Source organism: Talpa occidentalis, unplaced genomic scaffold, assembly GCF_014898055.3.
Source record: "Talpa occidentalis isolate TD23 unplaced genomic scaffold, MPIMG_talOcc4v2.1 talOcc4.12, whole genome shotgun sequence".
Taxonomy (NCBI): domain Eukaryota; kingdom Metazoa; phylum Chordata; class Mammalia; order Eulipotyphla; family Talpidae; genus Talpa; species Talpa occidentalis.
In genome coordinates this window covers 17332943-17349191 of record NW_023601212.1, presented here as the reverse complement: position 1 = coordinate 17349191, position 16249 = coordinate 17332943, and the positions used below count along the sequence as shown (strand labels likewise).

The window sequence follows — 16249 nt, the reverse complement described above, 5'->3', positions numbered from 1 at the left end:
TGAAGGCAATAAAATGGAGCAGAGTCTCTTCAACAAATGGTGCTGGAACAATTGAATATACACATTAAAAAAAAAAATCTAAATACAGAGCTTCTATTTTTCACAAAAAACTAGCTCAAAATGGATCACAGACCTAAATACAAAATGCAAAAAATCCTAGAAGATAACAGGCAAAAACTTAGTTGAACCTGGGTATGGTTATGCCCAAAGACATGATTTATGAAAGTGATTACTGAAAGTCAGACTTCATTAAAATTAAAAATGTCTGCTCTTTGAAAGGCAGTATCAACAGAATTAAAAGACAAGCAAACCACATAGTGGGATAAAATATTTGTAAAAGACATCTGAGGGAGAACTGTCATCCAAAATATATAAAGAATTCTTAAAACTCAACAGTAACAACCTGATTAATAATGGGTCAAAGACTTTAAAAGACACACCTCACCAAAGAAGATATTATGGCATATGAAAATACGGTCTACATCATTTGTCATAAGGAAAATTCAAATTAAGACAACAATGAGCTACCACTACATACCTATTAGTACAGCCGAAATCCAGAACACTGGTAACACCAAAGGTTGGTGATAATAACTGGTACATTGCTGGTGGGAATGCAAAGCAGTACAGCCACTTTGGAAGATAGTTTGGTGGTATCTTACAAAACTACACATACTCTTACCGTGCAGTTCAACAACTACACTCTTTGGCATTTATTCGAAGGAATTTAAAACTTAGGTCCACACAACACCAAGACATGGATGTTTATAGCAGTTTTACTCATAATTGCCAAAACTTGGAAGTAGCCAATATGTCCTTCAGTAGATAAATGGATTAAAAAAACTGTGGTACATCTAAACCATAGGGTATTTATTTAGCACTAAAAAGAAATGAGCTATCAAGTCATGAAAAGATATGGAAAGAGCCTCCCGGGTGGCAGAAAGGGTTAAACACAGCACTTATGGAACAATCTGCAGCCTCTGCAGCACGAGTTGGATCCCCAGCCAGCCAGGGAGGACCACATATGGTGCAGCAGACTCTCCTGTCTCACCCGCTGCTCCCCTCAGCAATGTATTTCAGTCAGCCTGCCTGTTCTGTTCCCCACTCTGTCTCTGGTGAATCCTCTAACCAACCCCCCCCCCACCTCTGGCCTGTACCCCAGCTCTTGTATGCATAAATAAATAAATCTTAAAAAAAAAAAAGATATGGAGAAAACTCAAATGTATATTTCTCTTTTTTTAAAGATTTATTTATTTATACACACAAAAACTGGGGTACAGGCCAGAGGTGGGGGGGTGGAAAGGATTCACCAGAGACAGAGTGGGGAGCAGAACAGGCAGACAGACTGAAATACACTGCTGAGGGAAGCAGCGGGTGAGACAGGAGAGGCCTGCTGCGCCATGTGGGTCACCTCCTTGGCCTGGGATTGAACTCGTGCTGCAGTAGCTGTGGACGGCTTCATAGTGCTGACGCTTAACCCCTTGCGCGAGTCACAGTTCTTGCACTTTTTTTTCACATTTAAGTTAACTTTCTCTCTGAACCATCTGAAAGTTACAGACATCATAACACTTCTAAAATATATCTCAAACACAAAAATAACCTTCTACCTATCACACAATATCATAATCACACCCAAAATATTTAACAGTAATACAGTATGACCTTCCAATTATTCTAAAACATTCTTTATAATTTAATTCAGGATCATACACTGTATTGGGTGGTCATGTTCTCCTCTGAGATCCCTCTCTAATTCCCCCTACCCGATCTGGGTTATATGCCTCTTCTATGTTGTTTCATATCAAAACTATCAATGTATCATTATGGTATTTTGTACTTATCTTTTTAATTATCTATTTCCCTATTAAATATAAGTTCCTTAAGGAAGTTTTGTTCTCCAGGCTCATATTGTCTGGCTCAAAGTAGGTAATAAATGTTGGCTGAATGAATGAATGAAAGAGCTATGAACATGAAATATGATCATTAAAGACTGGACTATGTCCCCACAAAATTTCATATGTTGAAGCCCTAACCTGCAATGTCACTACATGTGGCAATAAGGCCCTTAAAGTTTAAGGTCATAAGGACAGGGCTTTACTTCAATAGGACTGGTGTCCTTACAGGAAGAGGAGACACACCGTGAGTGCACACTCACAGAGGATAGGCCATGTGAAGACACAGCAAGAAGGCAGCCAAGAGAGGCCTATTAGAAACTGAACCCACCACGGTCTGGATCTTAGACATTCCCTAGAGCTGTGAGAAAATGAATATCTGTTGTACAAGTCACCCAGTCTGTGGTGCACTACTATGGCTAACTGAACATACTGATGCAATGCCCAACATCTTTGTGCCCACGGTTCCTATGGATGATGAAAGGTGAAACAAAAACAAAATACAAAAAAAAACAAAAAATACACACAGAAAACATCTTTTCCCCTGCTTCTGGAAAAAATGAAACCTATGTCTAAGAGAAAGTCAGAAAGCCTACTTCTGACACTCACGACAAACCAAAAGAAAAAACAAATTGAGTCTTTAAGACTAAGCAGCAAAATGTTAGTATCAATCACCATTTGTATATCCAATCAAATGGTAAGGAAAATAGAATTAAGAGTGTAAAGAGCACACATCAAAAAGAAATCTTTCATGGAGCTTAGAATAAAATTCCAGACTCACTTTCCCAATGTCTGCTCATCTGCTCTTTAAGATATCTGCTGCCAAGATGCTTACATGTACACATCTATGCTTCATCTTCCCCACATAGACGCTGAAGATAATGGCAGAGGACATGCTGCTGGGAGGTGGTGGGAGCCATTTTGACGGCTAACAATACCTGGTAGAGTATTTTACTCCCAGTGGACTCTATAGTTACTAGAGTATTGTAGTCAATTGACACACCTTCTAATCATTATCAATAGATTCTCAACAGAACAACTGATGAGAACAACTGTCTCAAACATTCTTTCACGAGTTGACCTTTCAGCCCTCAGAAAATGATTCAGCAAATGAATTTGCTACTTTTTCTTTAGCTCTCTGAAACATTTGCAAGCCAAGATTTTCTTGATAAATAAAAATGCATTTTAGAATTTAAATAAAATCATCCAAACAGCACACATTGAGAAACTTGGAAAACTTAAAAATCTGACCAGATTCTATGCCTTTCATGCTTTTGCTGCAGTACCCAGAGAGAAAGAGATTCACTGAATATTTCTTCTAAAGAGCTTATATCATTAGTATTTAGAATTTGCTCTTGGTGCTAAATAACAGAAATATAGTGAAAGTATTCTTATAATCCATACTTAACAAAAATTCAGTTAAAAGCAAACAAGAGAGGTGCTTGATGCATATCAAAATCTTGATCACACTTGAGACTCAACAATAAGTTTCTAGGGCCTCCCCGGTGGCGCAGCGGTAGAGCGCTGGGTTGCGAACCTGCCCGCGGCCTCTGCGGCGCCGGTTCAATCCCGGCTGCTCCCCGGCCACCGGAGGAGGGTCCCACATGGCGCGCAGACTCTCCTGTCGCCCGCGCTGCTCCCTCAGCAGTGTACTTCGGTCCTTCTGCCTGCTCTGCTCCCCGCTCTGGCTTGGTGAATTCTCTCACCCTCCCGCGCTTCTGACTGTACTCAGTGCATGTATAAACAAAACAAACAAACAAGCAAACAAATAATAAAGAAAAACATGCCTTCTATTAAAAAAAAAAAAAAAAAAATAAGTTTCTATTATTTCAAGGTAGTAATGAATCTCTGAATTTTTTTTTAAATTAAATCTCACAATGGATGGTGAAAAAACTAAAATCATTAAAGGATATTTATTTGTGCACTTGGTTTTCAAATGAAAATTAGATCTAAAGAAATCATAAACACAGTTAAGGCGGCTGGCCCTTTTGCACAAACATACATATACACAGGTGGTTTTATTTTTAATAGAATCATTTACCTTCTGCCCTTCTCACAAAGCTTCTCGATTTCGGCTTTCAAATCTTGCTCCTTCTGCAAAAACTCCTTCTTTTCTTTCTCTATCTTCTTCTTTGTTTCTTCTCTCTTTATTGTTACATCCTGGATAGCCTTTAATATTTCCTGAATCCCACACAATTACAATCACACACACAAAAAAAGGAAATTAATTAGTTCTTGTGGTCCAAAGGTTATTTTCCACTATCACAAATTAACATATTGACTTGAGTAAATTAAATTGAATTGAAGGAATCTGGTTGATGAGTAGCTCCAGAAATCAGTATTTAGATACAAGGGAGAAAGTTACAATAAAGCAGATTTTAATTCAATAGGACAAAGAAGTCCTAACAATCACAATGTTCAGAAATGGACCCAACGGCCTTGGGAAGCAAGAAGCTCTCCATTACTGTGTTCCACAGGAAGGACACCTGTCGAGAATGCTGAGAAAGGCATTCTTGCACAGGGTGGGAGTTTCTGCTTCCAACAAATATGGTCTTGTTTTGTTTTGCTATGGTACTAATTTATTATTGGTGAGGTTATTTTTTGCTCTACTTTTTACCTCTCACATATATTTGATATATAAATACATATACATATATTTATACTATGAAGTAAAATAATAAAAAATGATAAAGTTAAGTCAACCCCAATTCACACTATCGCCACCCATCAAGGAATCAATGTGTTAACTGTTTTGTACCATCTTTCGCCAACCTCAAACAATATAAATTCACACATGTATTTCTTTGGTTTTTCTAAATGAGATCATTTTAGACACATTATTCTGCATTCTGTTTTTTTCACGTGACATCAACATACTGTCAGCAAATACAGCTCTTACTCAAAAATAGCTGCATAACATGATATATTATGAATATAAACAATTTATCCAACTATTCTCTATTAAAAGTCCATCAAGTTGATTCCAGTTTTTTTGTAACTATAAACAATATTACAATAAACACTCTTTATTTCTACACTTTCATACAAAAACTTTTATTTCTGTACAAGACACTTATGAATAAGATTGTTAGGTCATGACATACATATATTTTACATTTTAACTGACAATTCCTAATAACTTTGCCCAAAGTGATGTAATAGTTCATAACCCTACCAATCTATGAAAAGAGCTCATTTGTCCTCACTCTTGACAACTTATTTCACGTTTGTCAGACTCATAGAGGAGGAAGAGCAACTAATAATTTTAATGAGCTTTCCCCTCAATCCCATTCTTTACTGTTTTTACTGCCTGGCTCCTCCAACAAGAATGAGCATTCAGTGACAGCAGAGACTATGTTTTATTTGCCACTAAATCTTCAGAGTGCAGACAGAAACTCAAAAAAATATTTGCTGAATGAATGAATACTATGAGGCTGACTTCTTTTCATATATATATTTCCCATTTGCTTTTCCTCTTCTGTGAATTACTATTTTCAATTGTTGTTGATAAAATAATAGTCCCTTCCCCCTAAATTTATCCATTATCTTAACCCCTGGAACCTTCCCATGGAAAAAGGTACTTTGCAGATGCGATGAAAGTAAAGACCTAGAGATGGGGAGATAATCTAGGATTTTCTGAGTGGGTCAAATCCAATTCAATCACACAACACAGGTCTTTAAAAGTGGAGACCCGGGGCCTCCCTGGTGGTGCAAGGGGTTAAACACCGCACTATGAAGCAAGCTGCAGCCTCTGCAGCATGAGTTCGATCCCCGGCCTCGATCCCTGGCCTTCCAGGGAGCAACCCACATGACGCAGAAGACCTCTCCTGACTCACCCACTGCTCCCCTCAGCAGTGTATTTCAGTCAGTCTGCCTGTTCTGTTCCCCACTCTGTCTCTGGTGGATCCTCTCACCACCACCACACCACCCGCATCTCTGACCTGTATGTACCCCAGCTCTTGTATGCATAAATATATAAATCTTTAAAAAACAAAATAAAAAAAGTGGAGACCCTGTAGGGTAAAGAAAATGTCAGGCTTTTCTGCCCTTCCGCCATCAGGATAGATGATGGATCCTTGTCCTGAATGCATGCCTGATGGCGGGCACCTGGAATAGGGTGTGGGCATAGGTAGATGGGATTCAGCTGAGCTAAGACTGTGCTTTTTAAGGGTGGCGTCATGGGGACACCAGGAGCAGCAGTAGAAGCCGAAAGAGAAGCTGAAAGAGAAGCCGAGAAGCAGCAGAACGAACGCTAGAGAGTCCAGATACAGTGAAGACTTGCTGGGGGCTGGGAGGCCTCCCAGCCCCCCAGCCAGCACCCCTGCCTGCCATATGCCTGGTGAACCCCAATAAAAAACCTGCAAAACCACTGAGGACTCTGACTCCTCCTTTACCCGGTCTGCATGGGATCAGAGAACCTGCACTGTGGCCATTCCTGCCTTTACAGACCCTTTCCCAGTTATGCTTAGAGAAGGACAACATTAGAGAAGAATAACCAGAGATGCAATGTTGCTGACTCTGAAAATGGAGAAGGGGGCCACAAGGCAAGCGCTTAGAAGCTGGAAATGCAGATACACATTTTCTTTCCAAAAGTCCCAGAAAGGAATGCAACTCTGCCAATACCCTGATTTTAGACATTCATGTTGAACTTCTGACCTACAGAACTGTAAGATAGTAAATTTGTGTTAAGTCGCTAAATCCACAGTAACTTGTTAAGGTAGCAACAGAAAACTATCACCTTTCCTGGGTTTTCTCCAGTCTGTTTGCTTTTGACATGAATTTGTAGGAATCTCAGTATGGCATGGCTGTTCAATCCTTCGTCAAATGTGCTACAAATACTCTCTCTCGGTTAACACTTTTGACACTTTTGTGTTATTTGCCATATCAAAAGTTAAATCATGTGCCATATCAAAAATTGCTAAAAATGACCTCTTGCAACTTGAGGTTTTATAAATATTCTTCTAACTTAAAATTTATTTGTAGTTTTTATATGTAGGTTTTTAATCTACCTGAAGTGTGCTATAAAATATAATGTTGAGATAAATCTCATTAACCAGGTAGTTAATTAAGTCAACAAAATATAATCATTTTTCTCTCTGAACTAAAATAGAAGTGAGGGCTTTGAAAAGATGCCCTCAAAGGTTATTTTTATCCTTAAAATACTATGATAACCATTAAAAAGAGTAAAACTACTTTTTTTGTTTCTACTTCTGTTATTTTTAAAACATATATGTTTGGTCCTCACAGCTCCCAAAATCTTGGCATTTCCTAAGCACTGAGCTTGGTAAAGGTGTTTCGTGTTAAGCTAATGTACCTTTGGAAAAACAACACAAATAGAAGGCTCCTGGCTCCCAGGAGAGAGGCTGGGATTTAAACTCGATTGCCAATGGGCAATTATTTAATCAGTTATATCTGTATAAAGAAGCCTCCAGGGCCTCCCCGGTGGCGCAGCGGTTGAGCGCTGGGTTGAGAAGCTGCCCACAGCCTCTGCAGAGCCGGTTCCATGCCGGGCTGCTCCCCGGCCACCGGAGGAGGGTCCCACATGGTGCGCAGACCTCTCCTGCCACCCGCTGCTCCCCTCAGCAGTGTACTTCAGTCCTTCTGCCTGCTCTGCTCCCCGCTCTGGCTCAGTGAATTCTCTCACCCTCCCGCGCTTCTGACTGTACTCAGTGATTGTATAAATAAATAAATAAATCTAAAAAAAAAAAGTCTCCATAAAAGCCCCCAAAAGGAAGGCTTTCAGAGCGCTTCCAGATAGGTGAATATGGGAGATCTGAGGGGTGTGGCAAGCCTGGAGAGGGCACTGGAGCTCTGCTCCCTTTCCCCATAACTTGCCCTATGCACCTCTACCACCTGGCTAGCATTATCTGAGTTATATCCCTCGTAATAAATCTAGAGAGTAAACAGGTTGCCTAAGTTCTATGAGCGGCTGTAGTAAAAATAGCTGAACTTGAGGAGGGGTCCCGGGAACCTCTGATATCCAGCCAGTTGGTCAGAAGCACACATATTAACCTGGGCTTGCACTGGCAACTGAAGTCAAAGGAGAGGAGGTTGTGGGGACATCTGATTTGTACTCTTGGTCATATGCAAAGGCAACAGCTTGGGCTTGTGGCTGGCATCTGAGTAAAAGGCGGTTCTTGGGAGACTGAGTACTTAATCCATGAAATCAGCTATCTCTGGGCATATAGCGCCAGAATTGAGCTGAATTAAGTTGAATCCCCAGACACCCTGCTGGGTGTCTAAGAATTGCTTGTTGGTGTGTGAAAGCCTTCATACATCCACTTTGGAAACTGGGTCCAGGAACACTATACATTTTCTATTAATTTGGAAACAAAATTAAAGTGTGATTACAGATTACAGCTTGACTTATTGACTATTTTAATATAAGCAGAGCACCTGGTGATTCTTCATTTCTTCCTCTCTCTCCTTGCTGAAGTTGCTTTAATTGCACTTGGAGCTGATTCTCCACTTGCCTCTGCTTGTCCAGGACCTCCTGGTAACGCTCTTTCAACAAGGTTCTCTCTGTCATCATTTTATCCTATTGATAACAAAAGAAAAGTTTTAATTCATCAATTTAATTACAAGAAATATTCACAAGTGTCTGTTCAAGGTCTTGTGCATAGCTCTATGACTGCAAGGTATAAGATTGTAGCTACTAAAAAAAAAAAAAAAAAAAAAAGATTGTAGCTACTAGCCAAAAGTGGCTATGTAAATTTAAATTAATTAAAATAAGAAAATTTTAAAATCTGACCTCTCAGCCACCTCGTTACATTGCAAGTGCTCGTAGCCACATGTGGCTACGAGCCACACCAGTGGCTACCATACTAGATAACACAGATAACATTTCAATCATTACAGAAAATTCTACTGTACAATACTGCCCAAAGGCAGGAGTTGATAACATTCAGCCTATGGGCCAAATCCAGTTATCAGCTGTTTTTATAAATAAAAGTTCTATAGGAACACAGCCACATCCAATGATTTACACAGGCTGTTTTCACATTACAGTGAGACAGTGGAGTGGTTACTTAGAGCCACAAGGCCTAAGATATTTACTATCTGACCCTTTACAGAAAAAAATGCCAATCTCCACTCTAGAGAATGAGAGGACAGAGGCATTTTATTATCCATCCAAGAGAAAAAGAAAAGAATGGGCAAAAATAAAGAACAGATCACCTACTCACAATGCGTCCAGAAGCTGGAATTCTTAGCTGGTCATTAGTGAAACCTGCCAAATCCACTAAGAAGGTCTGGGAATTTGGTATTCAGATTTTGAACAATTTGGCAAGTTCTTATACAAAGTAGGAAGTAGAAAGCTTTTTTTTTTAAAAGAACTTTATTTTTTATTTTTTTAAAGATTTGTTTAGTGATGCCAGAAGTGTGGGGGGGCAAGAGGATTCATCAGAGACAGAGTGGGGAACAGAACAGGCAAATGTACTGAAATACACTGCTGAGGGAGCAGCGGGCGAGTCAGGAGAGGTCTGTACGCCATATGGGTCACCCTCCTGGCCAGGGATCAAACTCGTGCTGCAGTGGCTGTGGATAGCTTCATAAGTTGCATCTTAACCCCTTGCGCCACTAGGGAGGCCCCCAGAAGTAGAAAGCTTTTGAGGACTTAACAAGTTAAATTTGGCCTCCTCCATATCAGTAAATCAAGAAAAGCAATGGCTACCTTTCAAAAGGATACTAGCATGTTGAAGATCAATTCAAAACACATCTGATGTGTGGTACATATACACCATGGAATATTACTCAGCATTCAAAAAAGATAAACACATGCAATTTGCAGCAACATGGATGGCGCTGGAAGGGATCATGCTCAGCGAAATAAGCCAGAAAGAAAAAGAAAAATACCGGATGGTCTCACTCATAGCAGGAATCTAGAAAACTTAAATAAGGGACCAGGAAAATGAATAACTATAAGAAAGTGAAAATCAAAATCAACAAACAACTATGAACCAGAGACACTCTATGGGGGTGGGGGGGTGGGGAAAGGAGGGATTGGGGTCAAAATAAGGAGGTTGTAATTGTATGGGGAATATAAAAATAAAATTTAAATTAAAAAAATAAAAAATAAATAAAACACATCTGATGTAAAGCAGCCAGGAAAATTTACACAGAGAGCATTAAACTAAGTTTGTTCATTAAAAGATAACTATTTTCAAAGCAAACAAAGGTTTGAGAAATAAATGGGGAATATTTATCACATTATGATTGAAAAAAAAAAAAAGCTCTCAAGAAGGACCTTTAGTTTTAGGATATCCAGTGTCAGTTCATGTACTGCAATATGACTAAGGTTCCCTAAATCAACTCCTGAGCACAACATTTTACAGGGATTCTGAACCTGGGGTCTACCAATGGGTCTCAGGGATCTCTGAAGTTTTTTTTTTTTAATTTTATTTATTTATGTATACAGGAGCTGTGGTGCAGGTCAGAGGTGCAGGGGGTGAGAGGATCCACCAGAGACTGAGTGGAAGCAAAACAGGTGGATCCACTGAAACACACTGCTGAGGGGAGCAGCGGGCAAGACAGGAAAGGTCTGCTGAGCCCTGTGGGTCAGCTCCCAGGCTGGGAATCAAACTCTGCTGCAGTGGCTGCGGATAGCTTCATAGGTTGTCTTAACCCTTGCGCCACCAGGGAGACCCACCTTTTGAAGTTTCTTAAATTGGTATGTGTGCAAATATTTTTGAGAATCAGTTTCAAAAGATTCTGAAAGAGGACCTTAACTCAAGAAAAGTTAGATCGCTATGAACCAATAGATGAAATTAGATTAGCAGATTCTTTCTTTGTAACCACAGCTTGTCTTTACTTCCCTATGGAACCTTCTCTGTGATACATCTTTAGAAAAACATAGGATGGGTGGAGAAAAAATCCAGTCTCATAGAGAGCATCTCCAGATACATTCTAGCAGTACCAAGATGAATTTAAAGATACACAGTAAGTCGCTTTATTCAAGTGATCCCATCTTAACAAGTCAAAGAGTTGTTACACATTGTTACCTTGTTTCTTCAGAGGCTAACTGGTCCAGAGAGTCAGGAGTCATAGTTTCAAATGTGGGCAGTGGGAAATTACAGTACATTCACAAGAACCATGACAATTAAAACAGGAACCAAGTTTCATATATTGCCACCAAGTTTAACACCTGGCTAGCTCACTGCTTTCTTTTAAGAATTATTTATTTATTTATTTATTTTATTTAAGATTTATTTATTTTTTCATACAAGCACTGGATACAGTCAGAAGCGCGGGAGGGTGAGAGAATTCACCTGAGCCAGCGCGGCAGAGTGACGAAGTACACTGCTGAGGGGCGCAGAGGGTGGCAGGAGAGGTTTGCGCACCATGTGGGACCCTCACCAGGCGGCCTGGGATCTAATCGGTGCTGCTGAGGCTGTGCGCAGCTTTTCAGTCCAGCGCTGAACTGCTGTGCCACCAGGGGAGGCCCAAGCTCACTGCTTTTTAAAAGCAAGTGGGCCACATGCCCCTCAAAAGAATACAGCCAAACAAAAAATCCAACCTGGGCTGTTTTTGACCCACTGGATTACCACTGGAGCTTCCTCTAACTTTTTAGTTGGTCCCTTCAACTAGAAAAATGTCATCTTAACCTCACCTTACAACTGTGGGAACAAAATAAAAACTCCGTGTAAAATGCTTAGAGTAAGTGCCCAAGAAAAGTGACCTCGCCTTCTGTCCTTGGAGAGTCAACAAGCCTGGTTTTCACCCAGCACAGGTCTCTCGTCTCTCCACAGGTCTCTCGTCTCTAGGATCATCTTACCTGTCTATCAGTTCTACCTGTCCTGAATTTCATTGGCTTCATCTGGTCAATGTGTCCAATGACTTACTTCTTTTGACTGTAAGTTGCACCATTTACCTACTTTCTAATCTGGCTGCTACAGGCTTTTCCCACCCACTCAATTAGTGTATCTTACCCTAAACACCTCTTCCTGATCCTGGAGTAGCTTTCCAGCACGCCCATCCTTCCTCTAGAGCAATATATATTTCAGTATCCACACGCTTAAAGGCTGGAAGTTTTTGCCACAAAATGCCAGGAATAGTTTCAGGAGACCATTTTAATAAAAACAAATGTGATGTTCTTCATATAAGTTTTAAAAGTCAATTACATAGGAATAAAATAGATAGTTGAATAACACATGAGGTCAATTGTATTGTGAATTGATTATAATGCATCTGTATTATAATAAGTGCTCAGGATCACATTTTGAAAGAAATATTGATAAAATGGCACATGTCTAGGTGAAAAAGTAACCAGGATAATGAAAGGGTTGAAAATGATAAGGGTTGAAGGGTTCAAGAAAAGTAGTAAAACACCTGTGGCTTTTTTACCTGGAAAAGGTTCTGACTTAAGGGGGGAACAGGAAGTATCATTTAAAAACTTGAAGTAGGGCCTCCCCGGTGGCGCAGCGGTTGAGCGCTGGTTGCGAAGCTGCCCGCGGCCTCTGCGGCGCCGGTTCGATCCCCGGCTGCTCCCGGCCACCGGAGGAGGTCCCAATGGCGTGCAGACTTCTCCTGCCGCCCGCTGCTCCCTCAGCAGTGTACTTCGGTCCTTCTGCCTGCTCTGCTCCCCGCTCTGGCTCTGGTGAATTCTCTCACCCTCCCGCGCTTCTGACTGTACCCAGTGCATGTATAAACAAACAAACAAACCAGCAACAAATAAATAAAGCATGCCTCTATAAAAAAAAAAAAAAAAAAAAAAAATAAAAACTTGAAGTAGATGTAGGGCTCACAAAAGTATTTGGATTTACACTCCATAGCTCAAAAGAAAACTAAAGTTTTTGAGGTTCTGTTCTTTTTTAAAAAAAAAATTTATTTATTTATGCATATGAGAACTGGGGCACAGGCCAGAGGCGCGTGGGCAGGAGGTGTGTGTGTGAAAGAATTCACCAGAGACAGAGTGGGGAACAGAACAGGCGAATCTACTGAAATAAACTGCGGAGGGGAGCCTTGGACAACTCAGGTCTGCTGTGCCATGTGGGTCAGCTCTCTGGCCAGCCAGAGATCGAACTCATGCAGTGCTGCAGTGGCTGTAGATAGCTTCATAGTGCTGTGACTTAACCCCTTGTACCACCAAGGAGGCCAAGATTCTGTTCTTAACTCCGAATAAGCTCTAACAATAAACTATCTGTGAATAAATGTCTCATGTTTACAAGTGATCAAACAGAAGTTAGCTGACCACCAGCCACAAATTTTATAGAGATGCCGGTGTCTTTTCAGCTGAGATGATGTCACTGTAGACCTTCTGCAATAATGGTTCTATGTATCAACGAGCATAAGTACTTACCAGATTCTTTTCAATATCTTGATCTGTGTTTACCTCTGAATCAGCCGTCTTAAAGTCAGTCTATAAAGAAAGAAACAATAACATTCAGAATTGCTCACAGACATTTTAAAAGGTAGACTTACTCTAATACTTTCACCTAGAAATCTGCCACAAGTAACTAGGAAGCTAACTTTTGACTCTCTCCCTTATCAGCTTCATAGTCATGGTGATTCTGGCAAATGACCGGCACCCATACTGCACTAAGCATTTACCCCACAAGATAACCTGAACAAGACCCAACACTGACAGTCTTGAGTCCAAGATAAGAATTTTGCCCCCTACAACCTATTGTGCGCATCCTTGCTCCCACAACAAAGCACATTCGTTGCTAGAAGGCAGGATACACTGTACTTCTTAAGATGTAGGTCAGAGACTTAACAAGTATTACTCCTGCAAGAACACAGATGGGAAGGATGAATACGAATGACCTACACACATCAATTACTCAGCGAAAGAGAGTACATGTAAATCATAAAGTAAGGCATATAGCTCCTAGTCCCTGCATTTAGACAGGGACTACTCCCTGCGTTTAGGCTCCTGGCTTTATTATTTATTGAACCCAAGAATGAAGTCATTGCATAGCGCGGTATGAAAAGTGTATGAGAGTTGCCAGTGAAAAATAGAGACTGAGTAATTCTCCACCAAGTGTGGAGAAATCTCGCACACCCTCGAAATAAATAAATAAAAAGCCCCAATTCCATTTTAGTAGTAGAAACTTGATACTTGACCTGTACGGTGTTCTGAGAAAGCTTCAGGGAAGAGCTATCCTGATCATCATCCTGATCCACTCTGACTCCTTCAACCCCATTTGCTGGAGGTACTACAGGTCGGAAATCCAAGCCTGTGTCCCTGCTACCTTCCTTTAGGATGGAGGCTTGTGGGGATTTCTCTTCAGAACAATTCCCGGAGGCCAGCTGCTTTGTGTGGCAACCTGCCTTAAGAGTGACTGGATGGAGGCTCTCCCGCAGGCGCGTGTCCCCCTCCTCTCCTGCTTTGTTGGCCACGTCCTTCAAATCAGACTGAGACCCACCGCCAGAAAGACCAAGGGCTGTGGCTATCAAGTTTTCTCCTAAAACGCCCGGTGCGTTGCTGAAGTGTCACCTGCTGATGAACCAGGATTCTGCTCTGGGTGTTCCAAATGGGCATTTCTGTTATTCTCCTTGGTTATCGTTTGGCTACTTACACTCGACAGAGGAGAGTTCTTGTGCTTCTGTGCAGGGTCTTTGGGGCTATCAAAAACATAAAATAAAAAGTTTCTCTCTTCACCCAATCTTAAAGTGTATGAAATGTATGACTTAACACTTTAAACTTAACCACTAGAAAAACAGAAAAACGCTAGACTATAAAAGCCCTCCAAATTAGCAAAATGAAAAGGAACTGTGTGGTGATTAAGAACCAGAGTACTGGGTCTCCAGAACTTTATAGTAAATGACAAAATACAAATGTTTCTAAAGAGCAAAAGTACTTTTGAGGGCCAATTTGAAAAAATGAGAATGAAACAGCCTAATGTTAGAATATTTAATTTAATTACACATATTAACTTAGTTACACATATTTCAACAAGTAAAAAACTACTTTAGACATTTTGTTTTTAATTCTTTCACATTTTACAAAATCTTTCTTCATTGAAACTCATTATATAAATCTTTGACCAAAACCACTTTTTAAATACAGCAAGTTTTCCAGAGCGTAACACCTTCACTTCAGTTGTCTAAAGTACAAACAGTTTGAATCCAAAATTAAAACTGTCAGTAGAACTTTTATCCCAGACAACAAATGTAACATGTATAACATTGGGATAGTTACATATATATATATTTTTTTTTTTTTTGCCATTAACTTACTGCTTTCTAAAGAAATATTTAAAACCTATTTGCATCAACATCCAATCTTTACATCTATAAATCTTTCACCAGGAATAATGACTAAATCTATGTTAATTTTTTTTGCCCTTTAAACTAACTCTGTCAAGTAATACCCTTACGTAATGCCCCAAATTAGCACTGACTGGGCTTCAGACCAATGTGTCTTTTCCCCTCAACTGTACTTGTTCGAAATAAAACAATTAAGAGAGCATCCTGTGACAAGAGTATTACTGATTCCTTGCTGGGGTTAAATGAGGTGGAAGGGGTATTTAATTATAAATTTGGACATACACAGTGCTTCGGTGGGAATCCTGAGTACCTTTTACTAGTGGTTTAACTCTGGGCACTTAATTCGCTTCACTTGTAAAAGAGAGGTAATATTACCCACATAATAGGATTGCTGTGAAGACTGTGTAAGATAATGCAATGAAGTAGACTGTAATGGTATAAACACTCGAAAAAACTCACTGCCATTATTACTACTAGTTGTATATGGCTGATTCTATTTATAAAATGAAGACCCAAGTTTATAGTTAGACTAACTTTAACATTTTCCCCATTACCCATTCACTAACCAACCTCCCTTCAATTAAACAAATATTTAGTAAGTACTGTGAAGTCTGACAAGCCAGTTTAAACCCTGATTCTAAGATAGCTTGGCAACCATGGGCAAGTTACTAACCTCTCTGTGTCTCAGTTTCCTCACCTGTAAATGGGAATGATAATATTAGCACCTAACTCCGTGGACTGTTGTAATGGTTAAATGTATGAATATATACAAAGCTGTTAGTACAACATTATGTATTGTATTAAGGCGTAGATACTCTAGAAAAAGAGTTGAAGTAGAATATATAATCTCAATTTAGTACAGCATTGTATATAACAATGTGTTCACCACTGTAAAATGCAGGTTTGGACAATTATAATTCCTACCCTCAAGAGTTTAGGTAGAAAGTATCCAGTAAATCATAATATCAAAGATATATTTATTTATCTGTGGATATAGATATATAAATACACAAACGTGTGTAGATGCATCTATATACATATATCTATATAATATAGTACAATACATATACACACAAACACACAGAGGTATGATACATAAACATGTAATTAAATGAACATAAGTCCATGTAGGATAGCGTGGGGAAATA

At 39.8% G+C, this 16249-nt stretch overlaps 1 protein-coding gene across 1 annotated transcript in view; it reads right to left on the bottom strand.

Annotated features, from left to right (window-relative positions):
* RNF214 (ring finger protein 214) overlaps window positions 1–16249 on the bottom strand; it is a 46082-nt gene that overhangs the window by 27969 nt on the left and 1864 nt on the right. Inside the window, 5 exon segments of the mRNA XM_054693130.1 lie at window positions 3934–4073; window positions 8289–8318; window positions 8320–8430; window positions 13189–13248; window positions 14411–14456. Of these exon segments, the coding sequence (XP_054549105.1) occupies window positions 3934–4073; window positions 8289–8318; window positions 8320–8430; window positions 13189–13248; window positions 14411–14456 (387 nt within the window).